The sequence below is a fragment of the Euphorbia lathyris genome, chromosome 7 (genome assembly GCF_963576675.1).
Source record: "Euphorbia lathyris chromosome 7, ddEupLath1.1, whole genome shotgun sequence".
NCBI lineage: Eukaryota > Viridiplantae > Streptophyta > Magnoliopsida > Malpighiales > Euphorbiaceae > Euphorbia > Euphorbia lathyris.
This window is the reverse complement of record NC_088916.1, coordinates 3,162,287-3,181,344: the sequence shown is the minus strand read 5'-3', so window position 1 is coordinate 3,181,344 and position 19,058 is coordinate 3,162,287. Positions and strand designations below refer to the sequence as shown.

At 36.5% G+C, this 19,058-nt stretch overlaps 1 protein-coding gene across 2 annotated transcripts; it reads right to left on the bottom strand.

Annotated features, from left to right (window-relative positions):
- Positions 1-1,949: 1,949 nt before the first annotated feature.
- Positions 1,950-15,697, bottom strand: LOC136200869 (uncharacterized). Of its 2 annotated transcripts, XM_065991357.1 has the most exons (14): positions 15,249-15,697; positions 15,064-15,174; positions 14,357-14,443; positions 14,059-14,261; positions 13,352-13,412; positions 12,908-13,156; positions 11,491-11,530; positions 11,355-11,404; positions 11,187-11,223; positions 9,413-9,447; positions 8,821-8,862; positions 4,561-5,927; positions 3,850-4,478; positions 2,962-3,766 (listed from the first exon to the last, which is right to left on the bottom strand). In XM_065991357.1, exons 1-14 carry the CDS (start codon positions 15,561-15,563, stop codon positions 3,180-3,182), a joined length of 3,813 nt encoding a protein of 1,270 aa, XP_065847429.1. In that variant the 5' UTR covers positions 15,564-15,697; the 3' UTR covers positions 2,962-3,179. The 2 variants fall into 2 exon arrangements, with proteins under 2 accessions (XP_065847430.1, XP_065847429.1); XM_065991358.1 differs by lacking the exons at positions 2,962-3,766; positions 3,850-4,478 and adding an exon at positions 1,950-2,398.
- Between the last annotated feature and the right edge of the window lie 3,361 nt (positions 15,698-19,058).

Genomic DNA, 19,058 nt, shown 5'->3' with positions numbered 1-19,058 from the left:
GAAAGAGAATTTTGGCTCTTCTAAGAAGGCTCAATCATGATGCTACAACTCTTATGACATCAAACAGTTAGATATTATGCTCTTGAAGATTCGGCTCGTGCTTTTTTTATATTGGGTACGTTGCTTACATCATAACAACCACAAATTCACAACGTGGAATTACTTCATTTTTCGGAATTATATTTTAGATGACTTATTGATGCACCTTATAATGTTTACTGTGTCAAGAAAACTAGAAAGAAACTTTGAAAATCTTTAAGACCATTTTTGATATATTTTCATATATATTTATAGGAACCAAAACAAAATAAACCTATAAGATTAGAAGTATCATTTTCTCATGTCTAGATTATATTCGTTACATTAAACATAATACAGTAAAACCTCTATATAAGAATACTTTATATAAGAATAACCTCTATTTTGTTATAAAAAAAATTCGGTCACAGCTTGGGCTAGTTATAAATAAGAATAACCTCCCAAACGTTATTTGTTATACATTTTTCAAGTTTCACCTTTAGAAACTACACCTCTATATAGTAATAATTATATATATTTATATATATATATATATATATATATATATATATATTAAGAATTCAAACTAAATTATAAAATATTAAAAAAACTATTGAAATTATCTATGAGTTGGAAACACAAACTACAACTTGAAATTATAAATATTTAGTATTCTCATTGATATTTACATTTTTCCCATAAAACTCTTCCAATTATCTATATATTGAAAACCTAGACTCTAAATTGAAATTCTAAATATTTAATTTGTTCCATTAATATCTATTGTTATGCATTATATATAAACCATGCATGCCTATGATAATCTTAACCAAGTATCGAGCAAATTAAAAATTTTATGTGTTGAGAAATTTTATTATACTAAACTCTATTTAGTAATAACCTCCCAATTGTTATACAAATAGCTCGGTCCCAAGTGTATTCCTATATAGAGGTTTTACTGTATTTCCATAAAAAAAATTAAAATACTGACAAAACTTTTATATGTATCAAATTAGAATCATCTATGATATACCATATGTTAAAAGTGATGATAAATAAATATTATATTTTTTTGGTAAGAAAAAGTTTAGGTAAGGGTAGGTCTATCCACTCCCAAGGTCGGGGCAAACCTGTCAAGCAGAGGTTCAACGCCTTATCACTCGGACCAACTCTCATTGGCATATTATATTTTTAGTATTCATTTTGGACAAAATCATAAAATTAAGGGATAAGGTGCATATTCCTAAAGTTTAAATTTAGCTTTAACGTATGAATTGTTGTAATTTTCTCCTTTAACATATGAAATAATACAATTTTATTTTAATATTATTAAGCAAAATCAATTTTACCCATATTTAATAGAAAATTTAAACGGATTGTTATACTGTTATTTAAATTGTTATTTAATTATGGCTTAAACCATTATTTGGTTCTCGACCTATCCAAAATTTTGTTATTTGGTCCATGATCTATTATTTGGTCACACTTGGTCCTGACCTATCCCGATTAGTGCAATTTCACCCAATTTAAATGGAAACTTGACATAATTGTTATTCTATTAGTACATGAAGATATTTTGACATTTAAATTTGATAAATTTTAGTTTATAGGTTTGTTTTTATTTATTTTTCTTTTTTAATCTAATTAACTATTTTGATATAAAAGAGTTTATGTGAAAAACAAACTTCAAGATGTATGGCGTGTCAAGCTCATATGTCAAAATATCATTACATATGAGAAGGGATGACAGTTTTGTCAAGTCTCCATCTAAATTGAGTGAAATTTCACCAATTGGGATAGTTCAGGGGCCAAATGTGAACGAATAATAGATCAATAGCCAAATAACAAAATTTTAAATAAGTCAGAAGCTCAATAATACCTTAAGCCTTTAATTATCACATTAGACATTTCAAACCGCAATTACCGTTGCGCCAAGGCTCGCCCCTCATCCCTATTACATATATTAGAAGTAAATTTGCACTTTCCCGAAAACGCTAGGTGTAAATTTGGATCGTATACCTAAAATTAATATTTATAGTGTGCAAAACATTCCTTTTGCATTCTAAACCGAATACTGCAACTCTTAAAATGCCTAAAATGCCCAAGAGACTTGCAACTAAAACCACTAACTCATGACAACAACATACATATGATAACTTCTTCAATAAATCAAACTCTTATGAAACTCCAAATTGTACAATTTTCCAGCAATTTATCAGCAGCTTTTCTGCTGAATTTCGCAACTTTTCAAGTCAGTTGATTCGTTTTCTGTCTGAATATAAGCCCCGGTGTGTTTCTTCGTTCCTACGGGCTTAAAATGCTGGTTCAGTATATACTCATTCACTCAAGCTTCCCAATCTTCATCACTTTCTTCATTTTCCTGAGAAATGAATCAACAAAACCAAACTGGTTAGCCATATAAAGTCTTACTCCAGACCATCTTTCACCGGGAGAAAAAATTATCATCATTCAATAGAGTAAATTACACCAGTGGTACTGGATTATACCATAATTCACACTTTGGTATCTGAATTACACTTAGTTACTAACGATGACCGGACAATTTAGTCTATTTTACCGGTCACAGAGCAGTCAATGCAAGAGTTCTAACTAATATATAATTACAATAATACCCTTCAATTAAATATATAATGGGGGTTGTTATATGCAGCCTCAAATTCCCACCCCCAGCCCCGTGAAAGGACGAAAATGCCCTTTCATGGGTTTTGGGTGGGAAAAGACTATTTTTTTGCCTTACCGACACGCGGGCATATGGCTATCACGCCTCACCGTGCGGTCGGGCGTGATAGCCACACGCCTCACCTTGTGGTCGGGCGTGTGGCTGTCACGCCCGACCACAAGGTGAGGCGTGTGGCTATCACGCCCGACCGCACGGTGAGGCGTGATAGCCATACATCCGTGTGTCGAGGATGAAAAAAAAATTAGTTTGTTATCCGATTAAACCCATAAATACCTGTTACATGTTCAAACTATACAATTGTACTTAAAACCTATAAATACCATACAATTTTAACGGTTCAAACTATACAATTGTACTTAAAACCTATAGATCCCATACAATTTTAACTAAAATCAGTAACAATAATATAAGTTCATGAATAAATATTATTAATCAAAACACATAAACTAATATACATCAATCAATGTAATCTAGTCCAAGCTGCTCTCATTTCCGCGTATATATTGTCCAAGCGACGGACACTCGGATCACGAAATGTATACCATTGGGTGGCAATAGGAGGCACTGGAAATCCAGGTCTTAAATAAAGACGTACATAACTCCCCAAATGACAAATCACAATCTCTCGCTCCAGTGGTCTTCCATCGTCCGAACGCATCGGCAGTATAGTGCAACATCCTAACTGTGACGTAGTAAAAAGGAATATCATTGCATTTAATACAGATGCAGCAGCATATAAGTCATCCAGACCCACCATCCAGTGGGACTGACCACACCCCGCTCCTGCCCATCTAATACGCGTGAGGGCAGCATCTACTCCGTTCCAGAACATTGGCGCATACAGATCACGGTGTGCCCGCACCTCATTTTCTATAAGCACTCTCATCAGCTTCCACTCATCCTGATTATTTGTGATGGCGCTGGCTAAAACACGAAATCCACAGTTACCATCTGCTACAACATCATGGTATCCAGTAATAAATGGTACGATGAGTCCCTGAACCCTATGTAAATGGTGGTATCCGCCGATATCCGCATCAAATCCGACTGAAAATATAAATATATGAAGTTCGTGACCGATAATATATTTACTTTAACATTAACTTATATATTACGAAAATAAAATATACCCGGCATCTCGTTGTTATGTACAGATGACGATGAGGTTTGGCCTCGACTACGACTACTCCTCGAAGTAGAAGACCGTGCACGACCTCGTGGTCCCTGACTGTACTCCCATGCACTCGGATTTCGTTTCGTTGATGAATTCCCCTTTGGTCTACTCCTAACAGTGTCTTTGACCTCAGGTTCTTTGAAGCCACTTTGTTCCGGGTTTATCTGATCATGAATCATCATCGATATGCTACACACCATTGACGGATCTAATTTTTCAACCTTTTCCACAAGAGAGTGAAAAAACCGGTGATCCTCAGACCCGTCAGCATATACGGGAGCAGTAACTGGTATGTCACTCAAACCTTCAAACGCAAGAGATCTCCAAAAAGGATGGATGCGGTCAGCACGGACCGATGTGTCCGTGTCAATATACATTTTAAGCTCACATGCACATGGAATGCCATGAGTCATGGGCAACACGCATCCGCATTCACTTACCACATCCATACTCAATTCGCGCATACGCTTGAGCTCATCATTCAGTACACGCAAGCAGTAATGTGAAACGTGTAAGTTGAGATACTGGAAAGGTTCTTTACAGTGAGCCACCGCAGATCTTCTTCTCGAGTCATCGAGTGAGTATCTGATTATATACAGTAAAGGATTACAAAACTAATGTATTACAATTTAAAAGATTAAATTAAATAACTGAATAAATGTCTTACTTGATCGCCTCGATCTGAGCCTCAATGTCCTTGTGCACCTTCGCCCACACTGTATCGAGTGCACCAGTAGATGAATTCAACCACTGTTTCAACTGTGCATGTGAACTCTCCACTCGACAGGTTGTGGTGTTTCCTAAGTGCAATACCTTGTTCGTCCATGCTCGACAAAACTTCTCTTTATGCACTAGCCATGTGGTCTCCACGTACTCTATCACACGAGGCCATTTGGCATAAGTATTCTTCATGCTTATCACTGCCTCCTCATATTCGGCTACTTTCGGGGCTTCAATTATATTTTTCCATTTTGAATTCTTAAAAATTTCACCAAAAACCTTCAATCCACACAACTTGCCTACTCTATCCTCCACATCTTTATTAATATGCCATATGCACAACAAATGATGAGTATCAGGAAATACCTCACGAACCGGCCTCATCAACCCTAACTCCCGGTCTGTAGCAATGGCTGTCGGATGCACATCAGCTCCAAGCAAAAGCTTCAATTTTTCTAGCACCCACATATAACTTCCCTCAGTTTCATCCTTCATGATTGCATAGGCAATCAAGAAGTTCTTGTTTGAAGGCGTTATTCCAATGATCTCAAAGAATGGCATTTTATACTTGTTTGTTTTATATGTTGAATCCATACCAACAAACAAGTAATATGATCGGAACAGTGTGATCGATGTAGGATGTGCCATAAATAGGTGAGTCACAACATTGCTGCCAGGCGCTGCTTGCGTCCAATGTATGTATTCCTTATCTATAGCAAGCCGATAAAACTGACTGATTACATCTCGACCCTCAAAGCTCTCAGTCCTTATTTTTTCCCTGTAGTTATAAACATGTCTTTGTGTCGGGCAATCCTCCGGGTGTTTTTCTTTAATTGTAGCAAAAATAGCACAAGACTTAGCTTGAGCTGCACTCATTTGACGAACAATTTTTTTTGAAGCAGGACTTAGTCCGCTCATCTGTCTGTAGCCCTGACGATATACAACCAAGGGATGATTGTGCTGTCCTCTCTCTCCAGCAATCCCATTCACCACCCAACCCCCTAATTCAACGATTTCCAGGACCTTTATCTGGAATTTGCAACCACAGTATTTAGTTTTTGTATTCCTTCGTATTACTTCCTCCATATCCATATCCTTTTTCCTTCGAGTATTCTTAATACCACGGGCACATTTAACCAGTATCCATCTTAACTTGCCCCCTGTCTTGTGCGACGCTGTGGTTAACTCGAAGCCGAGCTCAATTGCCGTCTGTTTTGCCCAGTTAACAGCTTCATGGTATGTTTCAACCGTTTGTTCGGGAAAAAATTGTGCACTGTAATCAACGCCGTTCCCGCCAAAATCTTCTAACGGAACCTGCAAATGATAAATAACGAACATTAGATTCCATTACGGTCGATTTCATCAATTTTTCGATACCTAAAGCCCTAAAATCCAAATTTCAGAGTAGGCGGGCGTGTGAACATCACGCCCGACCACATGGTGGGGCGTGTGAGCATCACGCCCGACCACATGGTGGGACGTGTGAGCATCACACCCGACCACATGGTGGAGCGTACGAACATCACGCCCCACCATGTGGTCAGGCGTGATGTTCACACGCCCCACCATGTGGTGGGGCGTAATACTCACACGCCCGACTGCTGAATTCCAAATTTTTTCAAAATGTTTAACAGAAATCATTGTATGTTGAATCGGAAAAATACATCCACTTCAGCGGCTTGGTCATTCTCGTCTCTTCCCGGTGATAACGGATAGCTCGCCATGAAACGTGTAATCTTTGATTTCGGAAAAAAATGCGTTTGGGAGAGTTTGAGAGAGTTTGGAGATTTCAATTTTTGGCTAACGGATAGCTCCACATATATAATACTACCGTCTTCCTCCTTGATGCTCTCTCTCTCCTTGCTGGCTCATAATCAATTTGACAGAAATAATGAAGGTAAAAAGCATTATGCTAGGAATTGGAGGAACTGATTACATGAAGGTAAGTTTCTGGTTTGGATTTCACCAAAATAGAAGGAGAAGAAGTCGACGATGGAGAAGGATCCTTTTGCAGAAAAACTTCTGGTTGGAAACATTGTAGATTTGGGCTTGGAGAGGGAGTGGTTCTGTGTGAAATTTGAGGACATAACTCCTATTGATCTTGGAAGAGAGAGAAAGAGAGAGATTGGAAGAGAGAAAGCTAGAGAGAGAAACAGACTCCTATAGCTACCATGTCCAATCTTGAAGGATGGAGAAAAGGTCATTGTGATTTTGAAGATTTCCTCCAAAGATTTCCTACATGCTGAATTTTGAAGATTTCCTCCCATAAATCATTGTAGCTTGTTTCTTCTCCATTAATTGGTACTAAATATCAAGTTAAAATGTTGGTTGTGGGCTTGGAATCACTAATGAATCAAGCTTGGGATTTGCTGATGGATGAAAGAACCAGATTAATTGCAATTTGCGGCGGTGGTGGAATCGGAAAAACTACATTAATGAGGCAACTCTACAACAAATTAATCCGAACTCAAGATTGCCGGACTCTAATATGGGTTCTCAATGGAGATGGGGCAAGGAGAGAGACCGACGATGAGAGAGAGAGAGCCAGGAGAGAGTAGTATTTCATATTTAATTAAAGGGTATTTTTGTAATTGTATGTTATTTTGAGTATAGTGTGGGTCCTAAATTTTAATTAAAATAGGTCAATTTTCGAGTTGACCGCCAGTCACCAGTAAAATGGATTAAATTGTCCGGTTACCAATAATTAAGATATATTTTTGAGACAAAATGTAATTCAGGTACCAAAGTGTGAGTTAGAGTATAGTTTAGGTACCATTGGTGTAATTTACTCTCATTCAATGCAATGCTCGATGAGTCAACTTGGCCCGACCACATGCTCGTGCAGGCAAACCATTATTGTGTCAAATAGCATCATTCTCAACACAATAGTCACCGAGTCTTCTTGGCCCGACCATATGTTCATGTAGGCAAACGATATTCAACCCGAAAGGCTTAGATTGTTGAGATGATAATAACTGGAGTTTTCACATTTATAAGTAACATTGTGTCAAAAAGATTAGCATCATTCTCAATGCAATAGTTGCCGAATCTTCTTGGCCCGACCATATGTTCATGTAGGCAAGTGGTATTCAACCCGAAAGCCTTAGATTGTTGAGATGATAATAACAGGAGTTTTCACATTTATAAGTAACATTGTGTCAAAAAGATTAGCATCATTCTCAACGTAATAGTCGCCAAGTCTTCTTGGCCCGACCATATGCTCATGTAGGCAAACGGTATTCAACCCGAAAGGCTTAAGATTGTTCGGATGATAATAACAGGAGTTTTCACATTTATAAATGTCATGGAACCGATTTAACTAAAAGCCCAAGCTGATAGTTAAAGGTCCACTCCATATTAATATCTGACACAACCCCACACGTGAATGCTCACTGCGCTTGAAACGTGCACAACACAAGCTGATAGAGAGCTGCTAATGTTCTAGATGGGAATGAGGGTGATGGCAGACCCAAAGTATGGCACGTGTACAGCAGGAGAGGCAAAGGCACAAGAGGACAAAAGTCTAATTAGTTAGACAATTCTGTTAGTACCTTTTGGGGATTGGTGAGCTGGCGAGTAAAAAGGGAGAAGAGGGTATTTAGCATACGTGTTTGGGGAAGAGTGGGTATTGAGAATTTTGGGTATCTTTTCTGTTAGGCTGCTTATAGCAGAGGCTCTGCCATTGTGGTAGAGAAGGGGGATTGAGCCTGGGCTCAGTTCATTTATCTTTCTATCTTTGTTCATGTTCTTTAATTCTCTGTTCTAGTATTATATCAATCGGAAATCTCTATTTCTTCTCTTTGTGTGTGTTCTTTGGTTTCTGCGAATTAGTACTAACCTGGTTGGCAAGTTCTCTTATATCCAATCTCTATCACAAGCTCATATAACCATGTCCTGCAATTAAACTGGCTCTGATAAACTTTTAGTTCAATTGGTTCCATAAGCTTTTAGTTCAATTGGTTCCATGACAATAAATAACATTGTGTCAAAAAGATTAGCATCATTCTCAACTTAATAGTCGCCGAGTCTTCTTGGCCCGACCATATGCCCGTGCAGGCATACCAGTTTTCAACTTGAAATGCTCAGATTGTTCGGATGATAATACAAGGCGTTTTGACATTTATAAATAACATTGAATCTAAAAATTAAAAACCTTTGCGAGGTAATTCAAAAGGACATAAAAGTTTGAATAGGGTTCATGTCACACCTGTGTTGAGCTTGAGAATTCTTCAATGTCATCATCTTCAACCTACAAGTTGCTTCACATTGTTAATCACTTAAACCGTGCCGGTATTTTAACCAACAATATATTTGACATCACATATCCTCTCACAAGGGACCCAAACAAAATATTTATCAAACTGCACTGCATTTTTAGCCATTATAGCGTTACTCGCATAATTTTGTTTGTTTTCTACAATTCGTTTCACCAAAACCAAAGAAAAAAAAAATTCAAGTCTTCAAAGGCTCAAACATTCACACAGTTTTCTTAATTAAAAGAAAGTATCCACTGAGTTCAAAGTTCTAGTTGGAATTCCAAGTTTGTAACATATACTAGAAAATAAGTAATTTTATCCTTATACAGATACAGTTACATGGAAGCTCTTCGTTACTAATGTTTCTGCATTTCATGTCTGTTTCCGTTTTTTCCGTCCGTTTCCTAGTTTTTATAGAAACAACATTTTCAGGTGTCCGTTTTCGTTTCTGTGTCAGTTTCGGTTTTGGTTTCCCATACAACATAGGTTATTATCAGAGATTAATAATAAGCACCATTTTGTTAAAATATATAAAGTTTATACCTCGAGTACTTTCTTCTTCTCCTTAATTGCGGTCCCTGCAATTAATCAGAATCGTTGTTTAGCTACTAAATCAGAAAAAAGCACGCATATTTAAGAATTTGAAACTAGCATGAAGTCTGCAAGTTTGTTCTTAGAAATGTATATGAGTTCAGAATCAAGCATCCGATGTAACATCATATTCATAAGTTTCAGACGAGGGCTCAAAATATAAATAAATATTAGTTTAAATATATATAAAAGCATGTGCAAAACAAAATGCAATACAGAAGAAATTGTCAAACTTTATAAGCCATTGACATACGGTCCTATCGGTGGATGATTAGATCATCCACATTGTGCATTGTCACGGAAATTTCGCTATGTATGGTTCAGCTCCTGCTTTTTCATTAGCAGGACTGCAGTTTAAAAAGGAAAATCACAGTAAATAAAAAATTGAACATACTGCTTCAAATTCAAGGAGGTGAGGTTTCTTTAAGAGGTGTAACCTATTATAGTTTTGGCTTAATACATCGTAGCCCCCTGAACTTGACTCAAAAAGTCGATTGGCAACTGAACTTACAAAGCGTCTCGTTAGCCCCCCGAACTTGCTTAAAAATTGACCACCTTAATTTGTTTAAAGTGACCTGTTAGCCCCTGAAATTACTTACAGTGATCATTTCGCTCCTTGAACTTGTTTAAAGTGATATACATTTCAATTTGTCAAAACCAATCTTGTTCTGCCACGTGGACTTAGGGAGTTAATCATGTCAGTTTAAGCAAGTTCATGGGACTAACGACACTTTGTAAGCTCGGAGGGCTAATCAACTTTTTTGGCCAAGTTAAGGGGGCTCCTAACGTATTAAGCCTATATTTTTTATTAGATGAGAGAATAACAGGTTGAACATGAGACATGGGAATAGAGAAACTCGGGTCTTGGTATACGCACTTTGATTGAACCAAAGGCACTGGTTTGCACTATGAACTCTGGATTCAAGGTTTTTGTTTCAGAGTAAAGCTGCTATTTTAGGAATTGACTGGAGCACTTTCAAATATATCTTAACTCTCCATTTTCTGATTCATTTAAATAGAATCTGAGATCTAATTTGCAGTAAAGAAACTTATATCAATAGCTTCCAACAAAAAAAATATATTTTGGGAAGGTGAACCAATTTAAATCAAAGCTTGAAACTTGAATTATTCATTTGTGCTACTAGCTAACAGGAAGCTTCAGTAATTAGTACCCAGCAATCAGATCCTTCTCATTTTGGGTTATTCACCAAATTAGGGCCCAAATCCAGCAAAGACAAAAAAAAATTAAAGAATCTGGTGCAAAAACAGTGTAACAGCCAAAGGTTTAGATGAACTTATTATTATTTAACTTCTGAAACACACATAAATCCATTAAACTAAAATGTAAAAACCCTATACTGTTTGGCAAATATATTTTCCGTAGGAACTCATTGAAAAGATGTAAAATTCCTTGACCAAGTCAGCACTGTTAGAATTCCGAATAAATAAATAAGGAAAAAGGATCCAGAATAAGTTTCCAAAACCTTAAAACTATTGAAAGAACTGGGACAAAAGAGATCCTATGTTGCACGGAAACTCTTCTTCAGTAGCGTTTCCACGTTTCATGTCCGTTTCTTTTCCTTTTCCTATCTAAATTTTTTTAGAAATAACATTTCCGGGTGTCCGTTTCTGTTTCAGTTTCCGTGCAAAATAGAAGAGATCTATACAGCAGCATATTTCAAACTGAATTTGATAATAAAGAAAAGTAGAGCAAACAGTATTTTACCTTCAGATTGTTTTCCTCTTTTTCTAGGTCCTCCAGTCTGCAATAACAAACACTAGTCAGTCAGCCAATCATTAGGTTTGCTCAAGCAATTTCATGAAGAGCAAATAATTCTTGAAATGTTTAAAAAGAAAAGAGTGAAAAGAATATTAATTCCAAGCAAGCTTTCACCTGCTCAACCTTCCTTTTCGAATCAACATTCTCCAACTTCCGACCAGAAGCTAGTAAACATAAGAAGCAATTAGATCGTTTTGAATCTTCCTATCCCAGTCTTTCATAGCAATACAAGGAGTTGTAAAATAAAAACCTTTTGATGATGGGGACTTCCTTGAACTCTTGGGCTCATTCTGGTATCAGAAAAACAAGTATAAGACAACTCTGAACTTGGGAAAGTTTATGGATAGGTTTGTAAATATATAGCATATTAGCATCTAAGTTTAGTACACGGCAATAAAGAAAGCTGTGAATATAGTGGATATACATGCAGCATATGATAATTTTCTTTTTCAAGTTTTCCTGGAATCATCTGTTTAGCATAGATGGTGCAACGAGAAAATGTCATATCTGCAGAATGACTCGTGAAATCAGAAGCTAGAGGACGAATAAGCATGATGATTCCATATATTAACAAGCACATATGTTCTTATCATATGCGAAACAAAGACATGCAAGGTGAAAGAATGAAACACGTGCAATGCATACAATAACAACTATGGCAACAAATAGCAAAAAGAAAAATGATCTAAATTATGCTATAAAAATGCACGTCTTTACTGATCAACCAAAAAATGTCCTGAAAATATACTCAAACTCATGCAAGCATATTACACATAAAAAATTCTTTCAAATGAACTATTCCAAAAGGGAGGAAAAATCTATGTATACTCATTTTCAAATTTCTCAACGCAGAACAAACTCTTTAGACTAAAATATCAAGACCACAAAAGGATAAGATATTATATTTTATTTCCAAATGTTTCATCAAAATTCCAAATTTTGATAAAAGCATAGTGAAGAACTTCAATGTTTTAAATATTTCATGGCTGAAGAAAAAGATAAAACCTAAACAAAATTTAAAGGCTCTTTCTTTTCCTCTTAAATCCCAACAATGTAATAGAACCATGATTTAATAGTATGCGTTTTCCCTTGTATAATAGGAAGAGTACAGATTGGAAATCCCTTTTTCCCTACAGTACACCAATCACTAATTAATAGGTGATAGTTTTGGTGGAAACACAGTAGCCAGAAAACATATTAGGATGTCAAAACAAGAAGATTAGCTTTCAAACAATATTTAAAAGCAACAGAGATGATACTTATACAAGCCTTAGCAAAAAAGAATACTAATTAGTAATTAGTAATCAAGTCGCTGATCTTTTGGCCAACTATGGTAGAGCCGCTTCTGGTTTAGTTTGGTGGGATGAAGTTCCTTCATTTTGTGTTTCGGCTTTCTTTTGTAATTTAGGGGGTCGGAGTGTTTATCGCTTTTGTTAGTTTGTTGTTTCTCTTCCATTTGCACGATTTTGTTTCTTATGTAATAATATTGGTTTCAGATTCGGGTGTTGAGGATGGAGGTGCCAACCTAGTTGGGATGTCTGTCTAATAGGCCCCTGATTACCATCCTTTTACTCAAAAAACTCCAATATTTTGACTGCACAGGACTCCAAAATGGTTCGACAAAGAATCAAAGATTATTTATCAGCCAAAAGATGGCTACATTTTACCTTCTCTTCTACTTTCTTTTTTCCGCTCATTTTGCTGAATAACGTAGATATCGTAGCTTGAACCAATGGACCACGATTGTGCGAGTCTTCATTAGACTTAGTTGCTAAGCCAGCAGACACTGCAAGCTTTGTAGACTTAGTCTCTAACATGGAACATGCTTCAACTTGGTGGGAAAGATGATCCCCTTTAACAGCATCCTTATCATCAAAGTCAAGACATATGGTTGAAGAAGTATTGACTTTCTTTACCTGTAACTCAGGGAATTAAACAGTAGGTTAAAAAGGCAAGTTCATATAAGCAATACATTACAATTCCACCAGAAAAAATACTTCAAAAGGTGTCAGCAGCAAACATCAAATAATAAGTAAACAATAGCACCAACACCTATATAAATCTGGTATATTCCCAACAATTTCCAATGAAGAGACAAGTTCTTTCCCAACCTTCTTTTCTTCAGCTACATCACTTTCACCGGATTTGTCTTCAGACGAATCTTCTTTGAACCTAATCCAGAAAACATTTGAAAATATACTGTAACTGCTAACAAGTTAACTATATTACTAAATCAAGAAGTGTGTAAATTAAAGAAAAAAATGGTACATAGAGCAGCTGAATGAAATATACAAGAGCTTTAAAAATTATAACAAGAAGAATAGATCTCCCATCTCTACATGTTAGGTCACCGTCTAACTATTACACGTGACTAGTTTTATTTTTATAGTTCACAGATGTTCTCTCCAAAGTAAAAGACATGGTGATATATTGTTGGAGACTGGCACTTGCAGTTATGTCTCCTATAAGGTATTATCAAAAGTATTTGCAGTTATATTACACATGCCTAAAAAACGTAACTCAAGAATTGAGGCCGTAAGCCATGTCACTGATCTCCACATGATACAAAGCTTTTATGGTTAAGTTTTCTAGGGGGCAGAACAAAATAACTAAGTTGAGTGAATGGAAATTGCTGAGAATTGAGACAAGTCTATGTGATAATCAATTCATAGGCATTCACCAAGTCACATCATCAAGATAACATGGAAGTACTCTCTATACTAATCTAAATAACATTAACACGTCAACAGTATCATTACAACTGCTAAAATCTTAAGCTAGGCTAAGCAGCGTAAATCAAGAGAGTTAAAAGGAGTACTTGAATGTTTTCCCAGAAGTTCTCCCAGATTGTCGAGTTCGCATAATTTCCGTCAAATTACATTCATCATCATCATCTTCAGTTTCAGTATCAAGGGACTCCTGTTCTACATGTTTCGGACCACTTCTGGCAACAACTTGCTTGTTCCCAGATGCTGCACCTGCTCCACCCTTAAAGTCATATTGAATTTCTTGTCCTTTTACCTGATTAAAAGAAACTGGTAATGAAGTTTAACCACCTCATACTCCTTTCTTCCTATTCTGCACACAAAACAACTAGGCAAAAAAGAGAAACAAACCTGAATCATGTCTTTGGGAAAATCAAGTTGGGCTTCTTCTGGGTTTTCTTCTTTTGTTCCAATCCACCAAGCTTCAGAAAACACAATCTGGGTATACAACAAATGGAAATGCATACAAATAATTCAGACTACCCAATAGAAGAACTAGAAGAAGAACAGCAAAATCCATCAACTATGAAGCACGGAAACTCTTCGTGATATGCATTTCCCTGTTTCAGGAAGATGTGTGAAACGGAAACTCTCAGAAACTGATACGAAACATTTCCGGGCATGTTTCCGTAATCACCCAATTATGAAACGTGTCTCTCAATTTTTAAACTGTTTTCCCTACTTATTTCGACTAAAATTCTGGAAATTCAAACTTTCTATTTTGCAATTACTATTCAATCTAAGAATAGGAAAATTGAAACTTCCTATTTGAGAGACAATTCCTTCCTTGTATCCTTCAATTTAAAGAACTTACTCATTCTTCTTTCTCCTATGATTTTTTGTCTCTTCAATCTCAATTGAGATTGGACTTTCTTTCTCTTGTTTTTCAATCTTATTTTTTAATGTATTACTATATTTTGAATATTTAATGTTTTTCAGAAATTACGTTTTTCGTGCAACATAGTCCATCAAAATGGAGAAACCATCAAAATAAACTTGAAATAAAATAAATAAAAATCATTAGTCAACAAATAAACACAATGAGAACAACTACAAACCATGTTATCAAAGCAATCTTCACACACAGCGCTTTTTCCACCCCTAGAGAACTGCAATCCCAAGTATTTGTTCTTAGGATAGACAATGGTTCCAAATAGCTTCATTTGACCCTTCAAAACAAAATTAAAATCAGTAACCAAAATTTACCCCAATAAACAGACAACTTCCGAGAAGGAAAAAGTACCTGCGGAAAATTGAGATAGAGAATAGGGTTTTTGGTGGACAAATCCTTAAGTTCCCCAATTTTACCGCCGGATGCAATAGGAGCGAGTAGACCAGGAAAGGAAAAGAGGAATTTATTCTTTCTCTGAGATTTCCTGATAATATCTTTGCCATGATGTTTAAGAACGAAATTGGATGGGGAAAGAGGAGAATGGGTTTTGGCTGGAGTTTCAGAGAGGAGATTTTTGGAGAATGCGAGATTTTTCAATCTCTTTCGCTCTAAAAAGTCTGGTTCTGAGCTTTTCTTCGAGGAGGAAGAAGCTGAAGCTCGTCCCATTGTTTGTTTCTTCCTGTTAACTGTCACTCTCACAAGAAGAAGACGACGATCGAAAAACGAAGATGGAGCAGAAAGGAGGCGGGAAGCTCTGTTGGGTTTGTTTCCAAACTTCTATTTCTTTCTTTTTCCTCTCTTTTTCTACGGGTTAAATCAACGGTTGGTTACTAAACCTTTATGTTGTCTAAAGTGGTTGAATTTGAATTTTTTTTTTAAATAAAATCATTTAACTTTAAATTGCAGTTTAAAATATTAAAAAATATCAAAAAACTGAAGTAGCTATCATATTTATAGTAATTAATTTTCACCTCGGACTAAATCAACACGTGGTTATCATATGTGGCTACCGGAGGTGACAAGTACATGTTGTTATGTCAGCTATAAAAGTTGACCAGTATTAATTAGACATGTTCATGGATTGGACTGGATTGGATTCGGACTGGATCCAACGGATTTTTATCTTAAAATATTCAGCCCAAGTCCAGTCCAATCCACTGTTAATTTAGGCGGGCTCGGGTTGGGCTGAGATCGGGCATAAAAATCAAATATCAAGTCCAGTCCATATAAATCCACCTAAATATATATGTAAAATCTTTAATAATAAAAATTAAAGATTGGTGACAAACCGTTGATTGAGGTGTGCATCGTCCCTCCGCCGAATGATCTCCTCTCCTGGAGAATTGCTGATGTGGTGGACTCGGAGGGAGACTGGATCTGGTCTAAGTTCGACTCCTTTCTTAGCCTGGAGACCCTCCTTAATATTAGAGGTGTGAAGATTAGTAATCAGGAGGAGGATAAGGACAGACACTGCTGGACCTTGACTAATAATGGTTCTTATTCTTGCAAATCGGCCTATGAAGCTTTTACCCCTAATAGGGCTGATCCTCCCTTGGAAATTTGGAAGTCCATTTGGTCCTCAAAGTCCCCTACCGCATTAGGAGTTTTCTATGGCTGGGAGTCAAAGACAGGCTCCTCACGAATGCAGATAGACACAGAAGGCACTTGGCTGTATTTAGTGCCTGTAGCAGATGCAGCGGCCATGTGGAAACCTTGTGCCATGCTTTGAGGGATTGCCCGAATAGTAGAAAGGTTTGGGAAGGGGTCCTTCCTCACCACATCCTTCCTTCCTTTATGGGGTTCTCTGATATTGACTGGTTTTCTAAAGGCGTTAATGGGAATTTGTTGGCCAGTATGGAGCACGGGGCTATTCTCTTCGCTATTATTTGTCACCAAATGTGGAAATGGAGGAATGAAGAGTTATTTGCTGAGAAGACTGTCTTTATTCCTGACCTCCGATTTTACTTCTCGAAAAAACTCTCTGTTATTACAAAGAGTTTTGAAGGAGAGCCCCTGGTTCACACACCCCCCCCCCCCCGGTTAAAGAGGTCCAGTTAGTTGGTTGGAGGAAGCCCAGGGAAGGGGTTGTCAAGTTGAATACGGATGGCTCCTGCCTTAGTAATGGCAGAATTGCTGCTGGTGGAGTTCTTCGGGATGCTGGTGGCGCCTGGCTGGGTTTACCCATAACTTAGGTACGGGCTCCTCCTTTACTGCGGAGCTCTGGGGGATCTTGTCTGGCACTAAACTCGCCATTCGCATGAGTGTTAAAAGACTTTCGGTGGAGTCTGACAATTTGGAGGCTATCAACAGGATTTCGGATAGACAGGCTGTTTGTCTTAAGAGTCAGAATCTCATTAAAGTCATCTTGAGGCTTCGTCCTGCCTTCGATTCTCTTACCTTCTCCCATATTTATAGGGAGCAAAACCGCGTGGCGGATCGCTTGGCAGCTGCTGGGCATGGGGGGATGTTAGGTGTTTCTACCCTTTCCGTTCCTCCTTCTTTTCTGTTACATTCTCTTCTTGAGGATAGGATTGGGGTCAGTCTTCCTAGACTGATCCCGGGTTAGGTTTTTGTTTGTTTGTTTTTTTTTCTTCCCTTCTTACCAAAAAAAAATATTAATATATAAATATATAAATTTATTAATAAATATTAATAGGTGGGCCGGGCTGGACTATCGCGTGCTATTTTTATAAATTCCAAACCCGTCCAAAAAAGAGACGGGATTTAGCGGACTTGGCTGGGCTAGGCCTAAAGATAAATTATCATGTACAAACCCGACCCAATAGACATGGTCCTGGGCGGGGTAGGTGGATATTCGGGCCCGTGAACAGATCTAGTGTTAACATGGAAGCCACGTCAAATTTTCGGTATCTTGTTATTCTTGAAGTCTCTTGAGTGAAATAATATTTAAAGTTGATTTCATTGAAACAAATTGAAATTGAATGACCATTTTGAGACAACTATAAAAGTTCAGTAACCAATAGTAAATTCGTATAAACTTCTACATATAATAAAAAATGATGTAATTTTGAATTTGTCTACCATTTCCACTCTTACTAAGACTACAGATGTTCTTGTAAATTATGGCCAATACGAGATATATAAACAGTGGTTTCAAATCCATAGGTTAATTGTACTCTGGCATACTGTTTTCCGAAAGCAAAAAAAAGTTTCATAAAGACAAAAAAAAAAGGATAGATGCAAAGACTCAATGGAAGCTGTGAGGCATTACGTATGTCTGGTGGAAATCATATTCGCGCTGGTACTATAGAAGGTAAACTTGAAGGAGGGAGTAAGATATGGTGATTTTTTCCAGGAAATTCCTAGCGAAAAAAACATATTATTCCTTCTTCTCTATCGAATTGATCATAACCCCACCCACATTCCATAAAATTGTACACTACAAATAACAACTAATATCATAACATATTAAAAATAAGAATTAGGATTCTTATTGAGACTAGAATTCATGTATGGTATAGATAATTGCATTTTAGGTTTAATTTTTTTTTTCTACAAATTATATTAATATTTAATATATATAATGTATAATATAAACTATTTGTAACCTCACTATTACATTGTAATGTGTATATTTATGGGTATCCTTATGGATATAACCCTAATGATAATAGGTTGGGAATTCTCATGGAGCGGGGTGAGCTATGACCATTCTCAATCTATCCTTAAGAATGTGTATAATTTTTCTTCTCATCTCTAACCCTATAAAAATGTTTATTAGAGATTCTTTAACTTACGGGACCTAATAGATATAGGCAGGGGCGGAACCAGGGGGCTCAAGCCCCAGTAGGCGGTCGGAGAATTGAGAAAAAAAATGTAGTAATGATGTCTGGTAATATTTTGGAGAAAATTATATTGACTCTATGTAGTATTATGTAAATGTTTAAAGGTAAATGAGATGGTTAAGGATGTTTGCTTCTATTTGAGATGTCTTATGTTCAACTCCCTTCAACCTCATTTTCTTTTAAAAAGTTTTTATTTATTTTAATTTTATTTTTCAATAATTATAAAAACATGTTACCATATTTAAATCGATTCTTTATTTTTATTTTGATAACACTTTTGAATTCATTTTTAATATGTCTTTACCATAAAAAAAAGTAAACATATTTAATATTCATTTTTATTCTGTCTTTACCA

Excerpts from the sequence above, each read along its gene's own strand:
- LOC136200869 (XM_065991357.1), bottom strand. The coding sequence starts at position 15,563 with ATGGGACGAGCTTCAGCTTCTTCCTCCTCGAAGAAAAGCTCAGAACCA. Across the intron at positions 15,175-15,248 it reads TCTATCTCAATTTTCCGCAG|GGTCAAATGAAGCTATTTGG; the intron begins GTACTTTTTCCT and ends TTTGTTTTGAAG. Across the intron at positions 14,444-15,063 it reads AAGATTGCTTTGATAACATG|ATTGTGTTTTCTGAAGCTTG; the intron begins GTTTGTAGTTGT and ends TTGTATACCCAG.